Genomic DNA, 19,532 nt, shown 5'->3' with positions numbered 1-19,532 from the left:
TGAAGGTTGTGAATTGCAACCAGTGGCGAACTGTGCAATCACATGCTCCTCAGATGGTCACATTTCCCAAGTTGTGAAGTCGTTCTTCGGACTTCAATGTGTTCATGTGCTCTAATGTTGGAATAAGGAATCAACATGGACATTACTATAAAGATATATTGGATTAGCATTATTGGAGCATATAAACAACACAAAGACATCTAGTTCATTCTACATGGACAGCAAACTAATCATTATAACCATACTAAAAATGATATAATACGTAATTTTGCATGAATCAAAGTACTGCATACTTCTTTATGTCCCATGTACACTTTATTTCTATATTAGCAATAAAGATTTAAGGAGGAAAAAAAGATTCTGATTATCCCTTTCCAAGCAAGCCGGAGAAGCTACGGTGGCCGACACGCTCTGTCAAATCTTTTGCTAAATTATATGTGTGGGTCTCCATTTGTCCAATTTTCTCTTTTTTTCCCCTCTTTTCTTACTTCTAATAAAACAGACTACTACTACTTACGTTACTTGTTCTTCTTCTTCTTCTTCATACGTATTAAACGCAGTAATGAAACGCGCTCTGAAGAGCCATTTGACCATTTGGGCTACTGTAGAAACATGGCGGGGCAACATGGCCACATCCTTATAAGGGGACCCGCAGTGTATGTAGGTGGAAATGGCTCATTCTGAGGTAATAAAAATATAATGGTTAATTATGTAAGGTCTTTATACACCACTGAAAACATAGTTATGGATAGTATATTGCAATAGATCCTCCTAGATATTACACACTGAACCTTCAATGACAGACTTTAGATGTTGTGAGGCATCTTTATTTTCAGGAACATCCATATTAAACCCCAAGTGGGATATGTCGGATTACAACTTGGAAGTTGTTGTGAACTAGTAATTACAATAATCAGAATCAGAAGGAGCTTTATTGCCAAGTAGTGTTTTACACATATGAGGAATTTTCTGTAATTTGCTGTCCTTAAGCTTTCTATAACTATGTGCGCAGTTCAATCAGCAATGCACTCACTTTGTGGACTATGTCATGAGGGAGTCTGGAGAGGATTCTGAACGGGTATCCAAAGTGGGCGATGATGTCCACGATGTGCTTCGCCACATGTGAAGGTAGGCACGACTCCATAGGCACAGCTTCCACCCACTTGGAGTAGTAGTCCGTGACACTCAAAATGTATTTGTGTCCGTTCAGTGTTTGTGGAAGCGGTCCTCTGACATCCAGACCAAGCCACTGCCAGGGCTCTTTCACCTGCCATCACATTATATTGTGCAGTAATACAATGTGATAGAAGTAATAAATCCAATCACTTAAATCCGTCGCAATACATTCAGGTAATCATACTGTATCTTACCTCTATCACGTTTTCAGGATCATTATATTCTGTCTATGAAAATTACAGAAGAGCACTCGATTAAAAACATGCCAGAGTATAAAAGACAAAATATTTAGGTTTCAAATCATGATGGCTACTTACATTCACATTATCATCTGGAGCCCACTGAATATCCTGGTGGTACAGGTAAAAAATTCACAGACAGATTGGATATAAATAGGAAATAAAAATAACAAAATATAAACAATAAAATCCTTTTGATTTGCCTAATGTAGTACCATAAATTATGCTAAAACCTAACATGGCACGGAATTTGTATATTACAGATAATACCACTTACCCGAGGTACACAGTAATCTCCATGGAAGAAATGTGGAAATGACTCGATCTTCATCAGCCCTTCATCTACTATAATCCTCCATTTGTCAATTTTTTGGGGTTCTTTGTCTCTAAAAATAAAACCAGAAAAAAATCAACACAGAGGCAAAAATCCTGAATGTGAAGATGTGCTGCTTGTTTTGAAATTGAACTTCATGGGTCTGGGGTTTGGACAGTTGGACATGTCCTCTTGGTCTCTGGGAAACTGTAAGCGGCATTTTTAAAACTACTTTTTTACTTCTGTTTGAAGGGTAAAATTTAATACACACACACACACACACACACACACACACACGTCGTTTTGAGATCATCTCCAAAACTGTATGAATAATTACAAAAAACATTTAGGAAAGAAATGTCCATCTGGTCAGCATGGTCCAAGAAAGGCCAGCTCTGTACGACATTGCAGACAAATAAACTTGGGATATCAGGTGAGATTCTTTTGTCAACCATTTTGGCTCCAAGGACTCTGTTTCAGTCGAGCGTGGAGGTTTGCATGTGGACGGTAGGGAGAAGGGCCATGTCCCTACCAATATTTGATCACTCTTGTTTGCATTATCTTTGGACTAATAGAGGTTACATCAAATGATTGGCTGACATACATGTGACTATTGCTTATGTGTTGTTTCAGAACCATGGACAGCACTGAGAGAGAGAGAGAGAGAGAGAGAGAGAGAGAGAGAGAGAGAGAGAGAGAGAGAGAGAGAGAGAGAGAGAGAGAGAGAGAGAGAGAGCGCTGTAAATGCTGATTTTGACAGAGATCTTTTTAAAAATTGGAAAACACTTAAGGCTTGTGTCCATATAGGGTTTTTCTCTCGTAGGGGTTAAGGTTATTTTAGCACCATTCCAGAAATAATCTCCACCCATACTATTGGCTGAAAACGCATATCACATGATCATTCGTGTACACGGGGCATGCGAGTGGCGAGGTAAATAGGAAGCAGATTGTTTACTCTGCATTTCGTTGCTTAGTTGCAGAAAATACTACAAACAAAGTACAGCAATGGAAAAAAACTAAGTAAGTAAGACCAGAGATGTCTTTGCTTGGACTGACAATGTGGTTGAATTGTTACTGAAAGTAAAATGAGTATAAAGGTCCTTTCAGACACAATGACTACGGCACCACTGCGCTCTGTAACCATTTCTTTCCACCAGTAAAATTCTGGAGACTTGGGCTTCTAGGGATGACCACAATGATGAGATTTCAGCGTACTGCAAAAAACCTTGAACGCAAAATGCAGAAGTTGCCTTCATACACATTCCCAGCATTAAGTGGCCACTCTCACACCAAATTATTACTTCTTATAATCCCTGTCTATAGCAACATACCCAGCAGGCTCTTCGTCTGTCTGGCTGGGCTCTTTGTTCTGCTCGCTTCGTTTTGCTGTGGCAGGAGCAGGACTCGCCTGTGAGGCTTTAACACCAGGTAACTGGGTTCACAACACAGGGAAACAAAACGTGCATATGTTCAGAGGTTTTTACCGATAGAGGTTGTCAGCTACTAGTATATTGACGCTACCGTGCTAAAGTGAACAGCTTGAATAAACTTCAATTAACTTATGTTACTATTCTTGTCTTAAAATGACCACACATGACACCTGAATCACAGTTAAATGTCAACATAGTATGCTCTCACCTTGTATCTTTTACTTCTGGGGTTGACTGACACCTACACGAGGGGGACAGTGACAGCCATTTCATATTAGATCTTTATTTTAGAGAATTATAAAATAGATTTTGGGTTTTACTGTCATTCTATGAAACTTTCTTTTTCCATGAATGAGGCAGCTGATGTTTTATTTTTAAATGATCCACTGACTACATACAAACAGAGCTGCAACGATAAGTCTCTTAACCGATGACTTGTCAACTATTAAATTAATAGCCAACTATTTCGATAACCGATTATCGGTTTTTTCTAAGAAAAAAATCTCCAAATTCTCTGATTTCAGCTCAAATGGGAATATTTTCCTGTTTCTTTCCGCCTCTATGATAGTAAACTTAATATCATCGGGTTGTGGACAAAAGAAAACAATTGAGGACGTCATATTGGGTTTTGGGAAACACTGATCAACATTTTTCACCATTTATGACTTTCTACAAACGAAACAACTAATCGATTAATCAATAATGAAAACAATCGTTAGTTGCAGCCCTACACACAAACCTTTCTTTTCTGTTCGTCGTCAGGGGATGTAAATATGGTGGGAACCGCATTTTCTGTAAGTTTCACACATTTGCCTGTACGGTCAATGTATTGTTCCTCAAAATGATTGATGCACAGCACAGAGAAGCGAGACGGGGTCCAGTCCTTCCACTTCATGTTGGTGAGCCATTTCTTGAGTTTTCGAGGATTATACAAGGGAAACCTGTAGCAGCACACATCAAAACAGTCCTAACACGAATTTGTGCAATTCTTTCCTGTATAAAGGTACACCAAAGTCACTAACTTTTATATATTAGTTCTCACTGACAATATTTGATAGTAAAACTAACTTTTCACTGCTGTTTTATTTTAAAAATCGCATGCACAAAGAACATATCTAACGACATTAATCTACTAAACGTTAGAAACGTTATTTCAGCTCTACGTCTTTGAAAGATACTGAATGTTTTCTTAAATTTGCAGATATATATTATATAAAAAATTAAGACAAGCTGGAAACACACAACGTTAACTCAGCCTGCAAAAACCAAGAAGTGGCTAATGATGTGATTCTTGTTTATGTTAGCTAGCTTGAGTTAACCACAAACCCGAATGATAAATGTTAATACTCACTTAAAAAACTTCACATCTGACTCGCCGGCGTTTTCGCATTGGTAGGCACATTTATATCTTCCCATTTGGTAGTGAATTTCGTTAAAGTCACAACTACACACTGTTTTTAGCTCTCAGAGTTGTTTGAGCAGTCAAGTTAGCAATAATACAACTTCAACATCCGGTCAAAACTTTCACAATAATAACCTCCTGACAAGTTTGAAAGCTTTAGAGTAACGAGGCGTAATCGGAAAGTTACAATAATTACTTAGTATTCCGTAATATTTAGAAGTATATTTTGCTTGTCTTGAACGAAACCACGTTGACGTAAATATTCAACGGTATTTGTTGAGTATTTTCACTGGTCATAGACTCATTTTCAGTTTTTGCCCAATACAATTTTGCTAACTTGACGCAACCGTTTTTCCAACGGATGGTTAATTCTTCTTCGTAGGTGCATTAATTGTACATGAGCGCCCCCTGATGGATAAAACATAGAAGGGCAGTGAGTTGTATTTATTGTTACACTTGTAGGTGGGTAAACACTCCCTTTCACAGATCAGAGGAAAACTTAAAATAGTCTAAATTATTTACAAATAAAATGTAATTAATTAATTAATTAATAACATTTGCTAATTGTACATTGCACATTTTTTATTGCTCATAGTATGATTTGTTCAAATTCCTTGTTAATTATTAGTAATATTTTATTATGAAAATTTTTGATCTCTTTACTTTTTCTATATGTATGTTCATGTGTACTGTTAACCACCAATATATAGGCTACCAAAGCAAATTCCTCGTATGTGAAAATGAGCATAGCAATAAACCTGATTCTTATTTGCTCACTGACCGTCCAGCTTTGAATTTTAACATACCTGTAAAAATCTAAATATTGTTTTTTTTCTCTACTTGTATCATACCAAAAGATTGAATCAAAGAAGTGATACTTCAAAACATCACTGTTTAATTAAAAAATGTGATATAAACAATGCGAAATGGCTGCAGACGTCTCACAGCTCAGTTGCTTTTTGATTTCCACTCGACCCTCCATTCATCCCAGTCCAGTAGAGATCGTTTTATGTCCCATCCTGCAGCTTCCACACCTGGATGAGCAAAATCATTTTTCTATTGATAAAAATTCACAAGAAAGAGATGATGATTTGTAGGTTAAAAATTTTTTGTGCGCGCTCACCTTTGAGAAATGGATTGAAAATTTTGTCCATCAATTTGTGACTCTCATGCACCATTTCCCAGTGACCTTTGAAAAAAAAGTGTGTCTTGTGTTAAAGAGAGAAACCACCTCTATAAATGTAGTAAGTCAAAAAATGAATGGTGGTAAAGGCTCACTTTGCTGTTGTTGTGTAGGAAGTCCTCTGGAAGCTGGCGTACTCAACATGCTGCTGAGCCACAGAGCTTGGCACATTACTCTGATTTCATCATGTACTGATGCTTCTGGTCCCAAACACACACATATGCAACCTGAGCAGAAGACAAATGAGTTAAAAAACATTCAAGTGTGTTAAATGGCTCTTAAACACACTGTTGTTCCGTGGAGGAAGATGACATACCATTTCGTACTCCTAATAGATAAGGCATGTTGTTTTTCTTCAAAGCCAAATTCAGTTCCTCCGGGCTACAAAATAAGCAAACTTATTAAAATGAGTTGAAATGTTATTGTGTGTAATTCTTCATCATATAAGCAAACGTGGTACATGAAATTACCTTTGTGCAACCTCCCGTAGCCTCACTCCAAGTTTGATTGGCACAGTTTTCCTAAACTCTGGGGGAAAAAACAGCAGAATTAACATATTACAACTGTGTCTCAACACTCCTGCTACTGGATGCAAGAAGACAGCAAAAATAAATTCATGATTCTTACCCAAGAAAACCGGTTCTCTCTGATTGGCCTCAAGTGGACCCAGGATCCGTCTGTCTCTCAGGTACTGCTGCAGTACGATAGAAAGCCGGGCCTCGTTGAAGGTTTCCATTACAACCGAACGCACAGCCTTGTAGTTGGCAAAGAGGTGGAGAATGGTGAAGAGGAAGAAGAGGCTGAGAGTCAATCTGAGGGGCAGAAAGAGAGAGGTGAAAGGAGGTTGACAACATTTAAGATGCAGACTCTTTGGATAAGTCCCTGTGTAAGATTCTTATGGTAATAACAAAGGTAACACTCACATTGGATTATCAGTGACGAGGGGAATGAGTACCAAACTGATCAGCAGTCCAGCCAGATTCACTAAGGTCTCCTGTGGGAAATGAAAGGCATGATGAAGATAATGATTTAGCAGATTTCTATAGAGACTTATTATCAATTTAAACTCAGAAACCTGTAGCGAAAACAGCTGTTAGTAGGCGTTTTTTTAATGAAGACATTTAGACATGTGACTGTAGGAAAAGCACAGGTGTAAATAAGAAAATGAATGTAGATCATTTCCATTTCTCTGCTTCTGTTTCAGGGTCCTGGTATTGTTCATGCTGGCTCAGAGTGGCACTGTCAACACCTGTTGCTTTTCCCACTATGACAAGACAAAATGCCTGCTGTGAAAAAGTATAATGGGATATGCCACAGTTATATGTTATACACTTATAATTGCCATTATAACAACATGAATGGGTGGAGGAAATAGACCTCTGTATCACAACTGTGCACAATGTTATTTATCACAAGTACTCACACTGTTATCGTTCAAGAAAAAACAATAAAATGTACCTGACTGCCATCTTTGGCAGAGATGTCAGCCATGTTGTCTCTGCGAGCCTGGTGAACAGTCAGAGCAGCTCTGGTCGCTCCGCCTGCCACTCCAACAATGGACTGGACAAGAAAGACGCACATAATGTCAGCAAGTCAGCTAATATTTATCAATCAATACTTAGCAGCCATAAAACCTTAGGCTGATTAAGTGTTTAGTAGGTCAACAACAAAATAATTTATATAGCATCTCTATAAATGCAATTGATAGTGATAACAACAAATAAAGTGACTTGAAACAGTCATGCGGTCTGATTATCAGGCCAGTGGACAGTGGTTCCTGGCCCTTTTGGCTTGTCTACTGTCTACTTCCCCTCCCGGTGGCCTCTGAAAACAAAGAGTGATTTTGCCTTCTCAGATTGTTGTATTAGAATATTTTCAGGCTTTGCTCATAAATAAATAAAAAAACTTTAAAAGATAAAACATAAACACATTTGTGCTATACAAAAATGTGTTTTGGGAACCACTAGTTTAAGCCTCTCTCTCCAGCCTTGGGTTTATTATAATTGCCATTTGCCTTAATATAGATATTTTATAAACTAAAATAAAAAATTGTTGATAATTCAATAATAATAATAATAATAATAATAATAATAATAATAATAATAATGATGATGATGATTTAAAAAAAAAAAAACAGTATACTGTGAAAGAAATTCTAAACTCAAGATTCACTTACTTAGTTACTAAGTATTTAGCTGCAGGAATGGCAAACTGAGTGAACTTAAAGTTTTACATTTACATCAGCTGACTTAAGTCTTTTAATGTTTTACTTTACCTTGAATATCCCTGCAGTGCACACAATCAGGGTGAAACAAGCAGGAGAGAATGGAGCCAATATTTCCATGAACATGGCAATGTCGTTGAGAACATCAGCAAAAAGTCTGGTAAGATATTAAAAGAAAGAACTTAACACATGTTTTAGGATAACGTCTAAAAATGTAGCACCTGTACACTGTGCATACCTCCATTTTTTGGCCTCAGAGTCCAGTTTGCTCCTGGAACAAAGACAAAAAAAATAGAGATAATCTATATAGTGGATAAAAGCTCCCAAAACCTTTACTGGACTGAAAGAACAACATGAACATGAAACATGAGCCTACCCTTTCCTCCAAGCGAAGAGGATTCTTCCCAACATGCCAGTTCCATCTGCAGGGGAAAACATGAGTTTGACAGCGGCACTCATGCAAGAGTAATGAAAATGTATGGTACATTTTAAGGGATCACCTCTTAGTAACCAGGTGACTGTGGCTGCAGCTACTGTTGCCTCTTGGTTTCCAACACCGACACCTTTGAGAGAGGCCTGAGTGGCTAGAGTCCCTGACAGAGAGCTGGAGAAAGCCTGAGAGATAAAGAGATAAAGAGAGAAAGAAGAGTGTGGCTGGAGAGTTTCAATCTGATGGTGATGTTGATCTGAATAGTTATGGTGTATCATATACTATACCTGCACAGTATCCCACAACTGGTACTGCAGGTAATCGTTACTGACACTCTCTGGATAGCCTTGAGGCAGAAAGACACTCTGAAATAAAATGATAAAATGTAAAAGTTGAAGGAGGGAGTGTACGAGCAGTCAACGCTACATGGAAACACTGTCATGTAAATCCTTACTTTAAAAACTCCAACAATAGAGTTTCCACTTGATTCACCTTCACTCCCATCTCTTCTCCTCTCCATCACTCCGTCCTTTCCAAAATACTTCCAGGACTCTGCACTGCCATATCTCTCTGTGGCCAAAACTGCAGCTTTATCTTTCTCCATTTAAGGCTGTTAGGAGAGACAAACACAATTGAGCTGAGGAAACTAACACTAAACTAATACTACAGTTTGAAATGCACCGGAATATATTTAAATTAAGTCCATTTTGGCGCAGTATAGTATAAAACTGGACACATCCTACGTGTCGTCCTCTCCTTTCGTGTTTTCTTTGCAGCACTTCCGTGATTTCTTTCCGCCTTTACAGTCTGGACACTCCTGATTGGTTGATTGGGAGTTTAAGGCGGTGCTTAGATTGATGGACACAACAAACCACCAATAATCAGAGGGAAGGACAGATTCATGACATTCATTGGCTTCACAAAACAAAACTACAGATATTTATAGAAATGTGTATAGAAAAAAAACATTTTTAAAAAATAACTGTCATTCAAGAGAGCATTATTGTCATTGTCTCTCACAACAAAATCACAGTAAAACAACAGCATAAAAGTATAGTATATAGATGACAAAATATATCAAAGTACGAAAATACACATAAAACAGGGAGAGGGATAGACAAAAAAAAGTTAAAATAAATTAAAAAAAACACTAGACAATGTGTAGTATCTTAGCTTAGAGTGTTAGCATGCATACAGTTTGGGGATGTCATTCATTTTGCATGTATTTGTGATTAAGTACGTAATTACAATTCATCCTCTGGGCACCATCAATGTTTGGGCCAGATTTCACAGCAGTCCATCCAATAGTTGTCAAGACATTTCCCTAAAAAAATTAAGAAAAGTTAACCTCATGGTGGCTCTAGAGGAAAAGTTAGAGGATCACCAAAGTCAGTGGGATACATTCTTGGAAACATGAATGTTTTTCCCAGATTTCATGGCAATCCATCCAATTGTTGAGCAACACTGCTACCATTATTAGATATACCATTGTTAAACAAATACACTGTCTGCTGCAGGTGTCACCAGAAGGCCTATAAAAACAATAATTATTGTACTGTATATTGTAAACCTACTCCACTTCCTCCCCACCATTCAAAACATGCAGGTAGGTTAATTAGTGACTCTAAATTGCCCTTAGGTGTGATTGTGAGTGTATGGTTGTTTGTCTTTATGTGTCAGCCTACATCCTACAGTTGGATGGAGTGGGATGTGGGATGTGATAAGGAGAGAATGGAGGAGTACAGTTTTTGAGCATTATTCATTTAGGTGACAGCCCTGGGGAAGAAGTGGATGTTCCTGCTGGAAGATCAAAGACATGATTGCTAGCACAAGTCAAGGACCTGACCTGCTGATGTTTGTGACATTCTTTGAACATCCTGTTAGGCCAGTTAGTCATTACTACTGTTAGACACAACACTGAATGGATCACAACCAGAGTAGGAGCTTGAAACTCAGAGGTTTGAGCTGTATCCACAGTTAAATGTAAGCAGTTTTGTCCAGTCTGTTCCACTACCTTAAACAGAGGAATGCACCTGACAGCATGAATAACAACCAGTAAATGGTGCAGACACGGGGTCAACGACTGAACATAAAAACATTGCAGATCCCTCCTGTGCTCTTTTTCGCCATGGGGAAAGATTATTCAGCTGTCTATGAGTGTCGAGTGGATGGCATTGGCTCTGAAAAATGCAGTTAGGTAGTCATTAATCGCTGAGTTGAGGGGGAGTAAATATTTCTTATCTCTGGGTCACAGAGCAGAGGGATGGCAGGAGACCAGAAACAGCAAGAAGAGACCTGTTTGACCCTTCAGGCCCAAAAGAAGATTGTATGTTTCAAAGTGATAGAAAGATTGCAGTGATTGAGTAAGAAACAAAAACATTACTCTTCCCAGACGAATTTAGAAAACAAGACAGACTGGAATCTGTGACTGTTTCCCCCAAAGGCGAGACAAGTGCTGACACACCTTTTCTCTAGTCCTCAGGAATGGGGAAAAGAAGCGAGGCACAACTGTACTGGAATACTGTGCATGATGTGAAACTGTGACAAACCAAAGAAGAGAGGGCGCCTAACCTTTGAATACAAGTAGAGACCTATTGTAACTGAGTGAACGAATGGTTTGGATGTGTGGGAGGGTTAGCAGAAAGCCTTCAAAGTAAATGGGCGTGGACGTTATTCACTGAGTTTCACTGCCGGTTCCAGTCGTACCATTTAACAACTCAGTTTACACTGGGCATTCACAGGGGCAAGTTCGCCTCGGAGCTGTTGTCTTTTGGACTCCTACTACAATGACAGCGGTGGTGTTTGGCTGACCATGTGTGGAGATCTTCACTGAAACTTTGATTTCTAAAGGAAGAAGCTTCATGCGGCAGCTGTAACCGTAAACTGGAATTTTGTTTAGAAGAAGACAAAACACCTGCCTACCATCTCATTAAGACTTTAATATCACTCCAGATAACACACTGGACAAACCAAGAAATATCTTGTTTCACTAAAGGAGAGTATTCAGACTGCGGAGCGGATTCATAACTGTGCCTTTTAAATTGGATCAGGTTTGTACTTTGGAGTAAGAATTTAACTCTGTGTTTAAAGTATCAGGTATATTTTAAACTCATGTCCTTTATTCAACTTATAGAAACTTATTTTCGTCTTGAAGAACCACCTCAGGATTTTTTTCAGTTGTGCATAAATACAGAACAGAAACTTACCAACTCACATTTAGTAATCCACATTAAGTGACTGATTCATGATTCACAGGCGAAATTACATGATGAAACATCTAACTCAGTCCAACTCGCTACTGATACATTTTTAAAGTAACAAACACACAGGCTATGCTGGCATGACGCTCTTTGATTAAACCAGAGATTAGATAAGTTCAGTTTTATGTTTTCATTTCACCATGACAACTTGCCAGCTGAGAGGGAGGTTTTGTCATTTTTAAAATGTGATCGTACAAGTTTTTCAAGCTTTTGTTGTTTTGCATAGTTAACAGGGAACACTAGCCGCTGCACCCCATGTTACGCCATTCAAAGGGCACTTTCGGTTTCAGGCTGGAACTAACCGATCCAGAGAAATTCCCATGCTCTCTAGCCAAAACATACTTTCTGAATATTTTGAAGAACGCGTTTAGACTTGTAGGGGAAATTTCTTTTACATTCAGTAGGACAAAGTGCTCAAAGTGAACTTCTTGTCACTACATGTAAACTATTAATACGAGGTGTGAACACATTAATTTGTTTTAGCATAAATCAAAGCAGCAGCATGCACCACCTGGGCAGTTAGATATGATTAGATATGATTAGAGATCCATTTCAAAAACCCCTAATATTCCCCTTGGGCCATGTTGGCACGAATTATACTTTTTTTTATTTATTCTGGCATGTTTTCATTATGAGTCCAAGAAACAAGTGAGCAAGGTTTAAGAGGGGCTCAAATTTATTTTATTGTCATTACATTTAAAATCATGGCTCTCTGTGGGAGTTTTGTAATGTTGTGTACAGTCATTATTAACAATAGGGCTTGCAGATGGGTTCTGGCAGAAGACATGCAGCGTTCAACCTGTTTTTTCAGCTACTCAGGTTTAATAACGTAGGTAGTATCTGACTTTGTGACGTTTAATGGAGGTTACGTCAGTAATCAGGTTGTTATTTTAATTATCATGTAGTCCGTGAGAAATAAAAAAAACACTAAAGTCATCTGTCCCACTGGGTTGGAACAATATTCTGAAAATACCATACACAAGTTCCTCATACATCTGGGACATTAAATATAACTAATAATAAAATTATCATTAAATACTTAAGTAGGAAGGGTTTGCCTTTCATAAAGGGTGAAACCAGTTCCTTATATGTCCATTTAACTTGAAAAACAAACAATTCTATCAGGTGTGAATAAAGTTAAAACCACAAAGCGTCCACTCAGACAAATCATTAAACTGTTCTTTGCTTTTCAAAACGTTTGCACAAGTAGTTTCAGTAGTTTTGACATTATTCAGGTAAACCTTTCTTAAACACGTTGTTATGTTTTGCAGAAATGTCTGATTCACCCCAAACTCAAATAATAATGATGGATGAAGAGGTCCCACTGAATACCATTCCAGGATCAGGTGGCACAAAAAATAATAACATTTGCAATCAAGTAATCAGCTCCAATGGACGGACTGCTGCCTCCTGCTGCGATGATAAGTACCACAGGAAACTAGCCATCTGCAGCATCATCTGTGGGATCTCCTGCATTGGAATCAAGTCTCTGATCAATTCAGTCAAGGTATTTTATCATCCAGCTCTTTTCTTCCTCGGGTATTCTTTCAACTGTCAGTCACAGCAGCAGCAAGTGACAGTTGGACCAATGTAAATTTCCTTACAATGAGTTCATGGTGTCAGTGAACAGCACTTAGCACGCCAGGCTGTGCTGCTCTGTGGCGCTTAAAGAGTTTCTGTCGACGATTTCCACGTTCTCTGGATGAGGCACACAGGCTAAAATAATTTTATCATTAAGTCTCAGTTCAACAGAATAAACACATTCAATCTATACTACTTCAGAGAAAGCCTTTTTTTTTCGAAAACACAATTTTTGGATGTTGTTCGTAACACCTTTAACCCTAATGTTGTGTTTGGGCTCCTGGAGACTCCCAGTTCCTCTTATCTAATCATCGTATTACACTTATCATTGTTTCACCATTGGATCACCTTGATCCTTCACAACTTTTTGTAATTTTGAAAGAATTGCTTATAAACATGATTTTAAACAGGTAATTAGTACTTCTGCTTGGTCTCTACATGGTAAAATACAATGGATTTTCATTGCAACATCATCACTCTGCAGGATAACATACTATTATACTACATTTCCTTGTCTGTACATCACTTTTTTGGCAAATATAAGGAATATATTTTTGATCCTACATAGTCAGTAGGACATATATAACAAAACATTATAATGACACCAAATAAGGACATATTTCATTATATTTTATGACCTAAAGTGCAAGCACAAAAAACTATTGATTTTGCAGTTATTTGCACACATGCAGCACATGCAGTCTCAAAAAATCAGGATGTAAAGCCAAAGTCAACTACATACAATAGTTCAATAGTGTCCTATAAACAACAAAAGTGGTGAGAAACTAGATTACTTTTTGTCAGTGATATTAACTTCATCATGTATTTATCTGTTATTTTAACCCTCAATTAAAAACACTGTCTGGTCCTTACTTCAACAGGCTGAGAAGACGACAGATCTAGAGGAAGCTGCAAAGTTTTCACAACGGGCAAAAGAATTTGGCATCATCTCCATCGTGACATGGGTTGTCATTCTGGCTTTAATTCCCATACTAATGGCAGTGATCTCCTATCTTCTCACTCTGCAAGACTGACCACCTTCGATGAAACCTTTACAGAAGATAACCCACCGAGTGGCTCTTCTGATTTTGGATTTTGACAAGGACAGACAGCGGACAGTACAAAGCTGCTTATTAACTTCTAAAAGCCATGAAGATATGAACAAACTGGTAGTTACACAAAACACAAAAAGACTGCCTTACTCTTTCTTGTGCTTATAAAATGACCTGTCCTAGTTTACACGTTTCTACCTATTATCCTTTTGCATTTTTTTATTTTTTTACACAAAGAACCACCACTTAAAAAAAACATTTACATGTTTTTTTTTGTTTGTTTTTTATTTACACTGTATTATGCATTTAATATATGAACATATAAACGATTCAAATCTAAAGGACATATAAAATCCAGCATTAACTATAGTTTGAGACACGACAGCACATGACGCATATACATCATATATTAAAGATTAGAACTGTCACTGCCTGGTAACGACTCAATCCTTAATATTTTTGCACCCTAAATGTCACTACCATTTAAAATTTACCATTCTTAGATACTGTATATACTTGCAGATACTACAAAAGTTACTTTAACTGTCACTCTATATAGTAGTAACATTACCTTTTTCATTAAGGATTAGGTCATTACTGGAAATACAATGGCATGGCAGTGATTCATCAGAACAGGAGATCCTGCTCTTGTTGTTAACATCATCTTGGCATTATTGCATTGTTACCATATTTACTTTATTAATGTATCAATGTTGTACTTTTATACACGCATACAAACAAAAGAAATTCATAATAAAAACGGCAAACGTGTGTCCTCTGAGTTCCTTGAAGCATCTTAACATGACCTTATAAAAAACCATTACAAATACGCCTACAAAACATCTATTTAAAACAGAACATCGTACAGTTAAGGCAACCTCAAACATTTGGCCAAAAGAATCATATCATACATAGGTAGTTTATCAAGAAGTTACATTTTCAATACTAAAACCAACACCACAAATCAATCCAGAGAGAACCATAGGTATTAAAAAGCCAGCTAGCAGTGGAATCTGGACACCGCCCCTCTTGATTAGAAACGCTCTCTCAAGTGCCTTCTTGTTTCCAAGTTAGACTTTTATACAAAAAAACCTCTTCAGCCATCAAATTACAAACACAAACAGTTGAATAATTGAACAGGTTCTGCCCTGAGGGGAGTAAACTTATTTACATGGTGCATGCTGCTTGCAGACATACTGTACATAGAATTAGTGGACAGAAACCTGGTTGTGAAATTGGTTGTTGCAAAACACAAATCTCTTGTTGGCATGTTTTTAAAGTTATATTGAGCATTTAATAAAAAAAAATTAGCTGCCTTTATAAAATAACTTACAATGACTAGGTCACGACTACTAATGTAATACAATGCGTTCTTTTAAACAAGACAGCACAAAAGAAATCATATGCATTCTGCGTTCTCATTTTTCTTTTTTAAAGAAACAAACAAATGGCATTAACACTCACCCAGGGAGGTTGTGCAGGTTTGTAATACTCTGGGCAAGTCTGAGATTTAAAAAAAAAAAAAACTGATAATGCAAAAATGCTATGACACTGTACAAGGGTTTAAATCAACGATGTCAAGGTTTGCTCTAAACAATTTCACTTATCGCAGATGGAAAGTGGCCCGGGGTTAAAATGGACGGCAGACGTGTGAGTGCATTAATGACAAAAAAGCGGCTTACTGTATATATCAACCACTAGGCTTATAACCAACTTCTATGAGGCAATACATTTATGGTGCTATGATGTTTTTAGTCTTCAACTTGCAGGCTACACATGCTACAGAATGAAAATTTAATTCTTCAATAATACCTTGTCTACACAATAACTATACACCGATTGTGCTGACAAAAAAAAAAAAAAAAAAGAGCTGGAAGAATCACAAGACTCTTCATGCTGAAAACACAGACATTGTCATTTAAAACAGCATTATCTCTTACAGTGCTTTTTTTAAATGGCTGCCAAACAGTGGACATTTAAGAGGCATCTGTCAGCTGTCTTTGTGATCATGTATCAACCACAAATTCAACTGATCCAGCTTGGCACAGAGAAGTGAGTCCACATCCTGCACACCCAGGGACGGTTCGTCTTTCGGGAAGCACCCTCGTCTTGTCCTGGAAGATGACATACCTGCCTTAGCAAAACCAACAAGGGTCTTCTTTGGTTTTCTGGCCTCGCCGACTTCCAGGAACTCCAGAAATCGCTTGACACGCCTCTGGCCAAACCAGGACTCAGAACCATTCCGGCGATTGAGAGGCACCTCGAATATGGTCTCCAGCCGGCTGAAATACAAACAAACGAACTCCAATCAGTGAGCAATTCCAGGAAGTTAAGGGGAGTATAACATGTTATTAATTACTAATGATGCCACTTTTTCCATTCCCAATACAGAGTATGGAACTCCAAATAGTAACAGTAATAAACAGTAACAACATGATCTTTCCTCTACAACCACCCTCAAACTTTTTTGTCTCACTAGCATAAACAAGATGGTGAAGCTGCAGCTGTGTCCCACATCCAAACTGCATACTAATTCTAAGCAGGAATTTTCGTGTGTTTACACAGGAGAAATGACATCATAAAGTACCCTCAAAACACTCCCACAATGCAATGCATTAAGGGAATAAAAGCAGCTGCTCACAGCTGGGAAAAAATAAAAATTTAATTGTAGATAATGGTGAAACCGAAAACTAATCATTATACTTTGAAATTATTTTCTTTTCAGTTTGTGAAGTTAGGCTGGCATTGGCTTTGATGGCAGACTGATCAAGCATTTTATTATTTCCTGTTAGTATAGAACGGTTAGGTATGTTGACTTTCTGTATACGGACTCTTAAAACAGAATACTATATATACACCCACCCACCCACCCACTGTATACAGTTAGTTTTTAGTATGGAAATTGGGACACAGGATTTGCTCCATTTTTAATCCATCCAATGTTGTTTTTTGGTGTGTGTGTGTTTGGTGAGAGTCACATCATCACATGGTTGCTAGTGGAGCTATTTCTCTTAGATTTGTCTGTAACATGTTTACAGCAAGGCCACACTCGAGCAAACATCATGCGGATTAATTTTACAGTCTGCACATTGAATAATTAAATAAAACAGATTTATTAAATAAAGTACTAATTTATGAATCAAATTATTATTAATTATTGTTATAGATTTAACTCTGCAACTCCATGTACAGTAACGCAACACAGTGCCATAGATAAATTATTGTTCCAAAGTCTAAAAGGGAAAAGGTAAAGCTGAAAAATATTTGTTGAAGACTCTTGACCTTTTAAACTTTCTGAAAAACCTAGTGTGTATGTGTGTGTTCAGGTTCAGGTTCCTTTATTTGTACCTATAAGTAAATTTGTCTTGCAGTGGACAAGTCATCCTCATATTTAAAAACAAACCCAGACAATAGACAGAATACAGTAAGATAAAACATAACAGATGTAAAAGTGTTCAAGGTCCAGTCACCACTAAAATAAATAAATTAATGTTGCCTCTACATCATTTGTGCAACTTATTCTTCAGAGTGACGGCTGCTGAGACAAAGCTATTTTTTATCCCGCTCTGTTGTGCACTTTTGGACTAGAAACCTTCGTCAAGAAGGAAGACGCTGAAATTGGCTATGCAAAGGGTGGTAATCATCATTATCCGCACAATTCTCTACAAAGTTCAGTTTTGAGTCAATAATTAACCCAAGATATTTGTGAGATTGGGCACATTGGGGGCACAAGTGAAGTGTAGTTGTAAAAATATGTTGAAGTGTGCGTCCTTATGTTATATCATCTTTAACATGTATGTGCAATCAGTGTTGTAATGCTGACCTTACCTTTCAGGGGGTTTGCTGAAATTCTTATTGGTGTAAATTTCTTCCAAACTAAACTGCTTCTTTTTCAGCCTGTGACGTAAGATAAGGAAGGGAAAAACACTGTTGCAATCAGTCTGAATATTGATCGGTAGAGTTCAATAGACAACATGTATTGACACGGACATAAATTCACTTTCAATGGTAGGGCAGTGTGACCCAATAGAATTTGCCCTGCTTTGAAACGCCAGCATATTATGAGGCAGAAGAGTGACTGCTGCACAACTGTGTAATGTGTGTGAAATAGTTTGATTTTGTTTCAAATGATCAAACACAATAGGGCTGTCACAAATAGTTCAAAGCTTCAAAACCTCCACATTCGAATTCCAAATTATTATTAGTGCCCGGCAACAGTTAAAATTTTAATTGCTATTAAATCGCATAGTTCTGCGCAAAATTGAATAATGAATTCTAAAAGTAGTGTACTGCGCACATTTAATATAAATGTCCTGCTATAAACACAAAAGTACAGTAACATGTGGTTTGCAAACACTTAACAAATAAGGTGCTTTTTGCCAGCAGTATTCCATTTAGTATTTCCCTTTAAATCTCGACTTTAACATTAATGTAATCAAATCAAATATAAAACCAAAGCTATTTGCCACTGCCAGGGCACTACCTTTTATCTAGCTTGTTAAAACAAGTCCAGAGCCACAATAATAGTATCATAACAGGCACATTCTGAGCAACCAGTTAACATACAGTGAGGAAAATAAGTATTTGAACACCCTGCTATTTTGCAAGTTCTCCCACTTAGAAATCATGGAGGGGTCTGAAATTGTCATCGTAGGTGCATGTCCACTGTGAGAGACATAATCTAAAAAAAAAAATCCAGAAATCACAATGTATGATTTTTTAACTATTTATTTGTATGATACAGCTACAAATAAGTATTTGAACACCTGTCTATCAGCTAGAATTCTGACTCTCAAAGACCTGTTAGTCTGCCTTCAAAATGTCCACCTCCACTCCATTTATTATCCTAAATTAGATGCACCTGTTTGAGGTCATTAGCTGCATAAAGACACCTGTCCACCCCATACAATCAGTAAGAATCCAACTACTAACATGGCCGAGACCAAAGAGCTGTCCAAAGACACTAGAGACAAAATTGTACACCTCCACAAGGCTGGAAAGGGCTACGGGGAAATTGCCAAGCAGCTTGGTGAAAAAAGGTCCACTGTTGGAGCAATCATTAGAAAATGGAAGAAGCTAAACATGACTGTCAATCTCCCTCGGACTGGGGCTCCATGCAAGATCTCACCTCGTGGGGTCTCAATGATCCTAAGAAAGGTGAGAAATCAGCCCAGAACTACACGGGAGGAGCTGGTCAATGACCTGAAAAGAGCTGGGACCACCGTTTCCAAGGTTACTGTTG

The 19,532-nt window shown here is 37.7% G+C and overlaps 3 protein-coding genes and 1 long non-coding RNA gene across 7 annotated transcripts in view; 1 reads left to right on the top strand and 3 right to left on the bottom strand.

The window, feature by feature from the left end:
* Positions 1-4,917, bottom strand: part of zgc:153292 (uncharacterized protein LOC100003014 homolog) — a 7,373-nt gene extending 2,456 nt beyond the window's left edge. Inside the window, exons 1-8 of the mRNA XM_046043615.1 lie at positions 4,510-4,917; positions 3,898-4,099; positions 3,367-3,399; positions 3,060-3,160; positions 1,693-1,801; positions 1,494-1,526; positions 1,371-1,403; positions 1,034-1,267 (exon numbers count right to left, since the gene is read on the bottom strand). Coding sequence (XP_045899571.1) covers positions 1,034-1,267; positions 1,371-1,403; positions 1,494-1,526; positions 1,693-1,801; positions 3,060-3,160; positions 3,367-3,399; positions 3,898-4,099; positions 4,510-4,574 — 810 coding nt within the window. The 5' untranslated portion in view covers positions 4,575-4,917. The remainder of the gene's footprint in view (positions 1-1,033; positions 1,268-1,370; positions 1,404-1,493; positions 1,527-1,692; positions 1,802-3,059; positions 3,161-3,366; positions 3,400-3,897; positions 4,100-4,509) is intronic.
* A 518-nt stretch (positions 4,918-5,435) lies between these two features.
* On the bottom strand, positions 5,436-9,225 carry rusf1 (RUS family member 1). Of its 2 annotated transcripts, none has more exons than XM_046035937.1 (15): positions 9,141-9,225; positions 8,852-9,007; positions 8,685-8,762; positions 8,468-8,582; positions 8,344-8,389; positions 8,206-8,238; positions 8,019-8,124; positions 7,202-7,303; positions 6,667-6,737; positions 6,371-6,555; positions 6,214-6,271; positions 6,060-6,124; positions 5,839-5,970; positions 5,684-5,749; positions 5,436-5,594 (listed from the first exon to the last, which is right to left on the bottom strand). In XM_046035937.1, exons 2-15 carry the CDS (start codon positions 8,999-9,001, stop codon positions 5,509-5,511), a joined length of 1,293 nt encoding a protein of 430 aa, XP_045891893.1. In that variant the 5' UTR covers positions 9,002-9,007; positions 9,141-9,225; the 3' UTR covers positions 5,436-5,508. The 2 variants fall into 2 exon arrangements, with proteins under 2 accessions (XP_045891893.1, XP_045891902.1); XM_046035946.1 differs by having other exon boundaries at positions 8,890-9,007; positions 9,141-9,224.
* Positions 9,226-11,043: 1,818 nt separating this feature from the next.
* Positions 11,044-15,061, top strand: LOC123960916. The gene is made up of 3 exons (XR_006822627.1): positions 11,044-11,447; positions 12,929-13,164; positions 14,120-15,061. It is a non-coding gene; the product is annotated as an uncharacterized LOC123960916 (long non-coding RNA).
* Positions 14,965-19,532, bottom strand: part of prr14 (proline rich 14) — a 14,391-nt gene continuing 9,823 nt past the window's right edge. For all 3 annotated transcript variants that reach the window (XM_046035890.1, XM_046035905.1, XM_046035898.1), the window contains exons 10-11: positions 18,119-18,187; positions 14,965-16,572 (exon numbers count right to left, since the gene is read on the bottom strand). In XM_046035890.1, the coding sequence (XP_045891846.1) occupies positions 16,281-16,572; positions 18,119-18,187 (361 nt within the window). In that variant the 3' untranslated portion in view covers positions 14,965-16,280. The remainder of the gene's footprint in view (positions 16,573-18,118; positions 18,188-19,532) is intronic.

The sequence above is a fragment of the Micropterus dolomieu genome, linkage group LG02 (assembly GCF_021292245.1).
Source record: "Micropterus dolomieu isolate WLL.071019.BEF.003 ecotype Adirondacks linkage group LG02, ASM2129224v1, whole genome shotgun sequence".
NCBI classification, from domain to species: Eukaryota; Metazoa; Chordata; class Actinopteri; order Centrarchiformes; family Centrarchidae; genus Micropterus; species Micropterus dolomieu.
This window is presented reverse-complemented; position numbering and strand designations above follow the sequence as displayed.

Excerpts from the sequence above, each read along its gene's own strand:
- rusf1 (XM_046035937.1), bottom strand. The coding sequence starts at position 9,001 with ATGGAGAAAGATAAAGCTGCAGTTTTGGCCACAGAGAGATATGGCAGT. Across the intron at positions 8,763-8,851 it reads CTATTGTTGGAGTTTTTAAA|AGTGTCTTTCTGCCTCAAGG; the intron begins GTAAGGATTTAC and ends ATTTTATTTCAG. Across the intron at positions 5,595-5,683 it reads TTTCAATCCATTTCTCAAAG|GTGTGGAAGCTGCAGGATGG; the intron begins GTGAGCGCGCAC and ends TTGCTCATCCAG.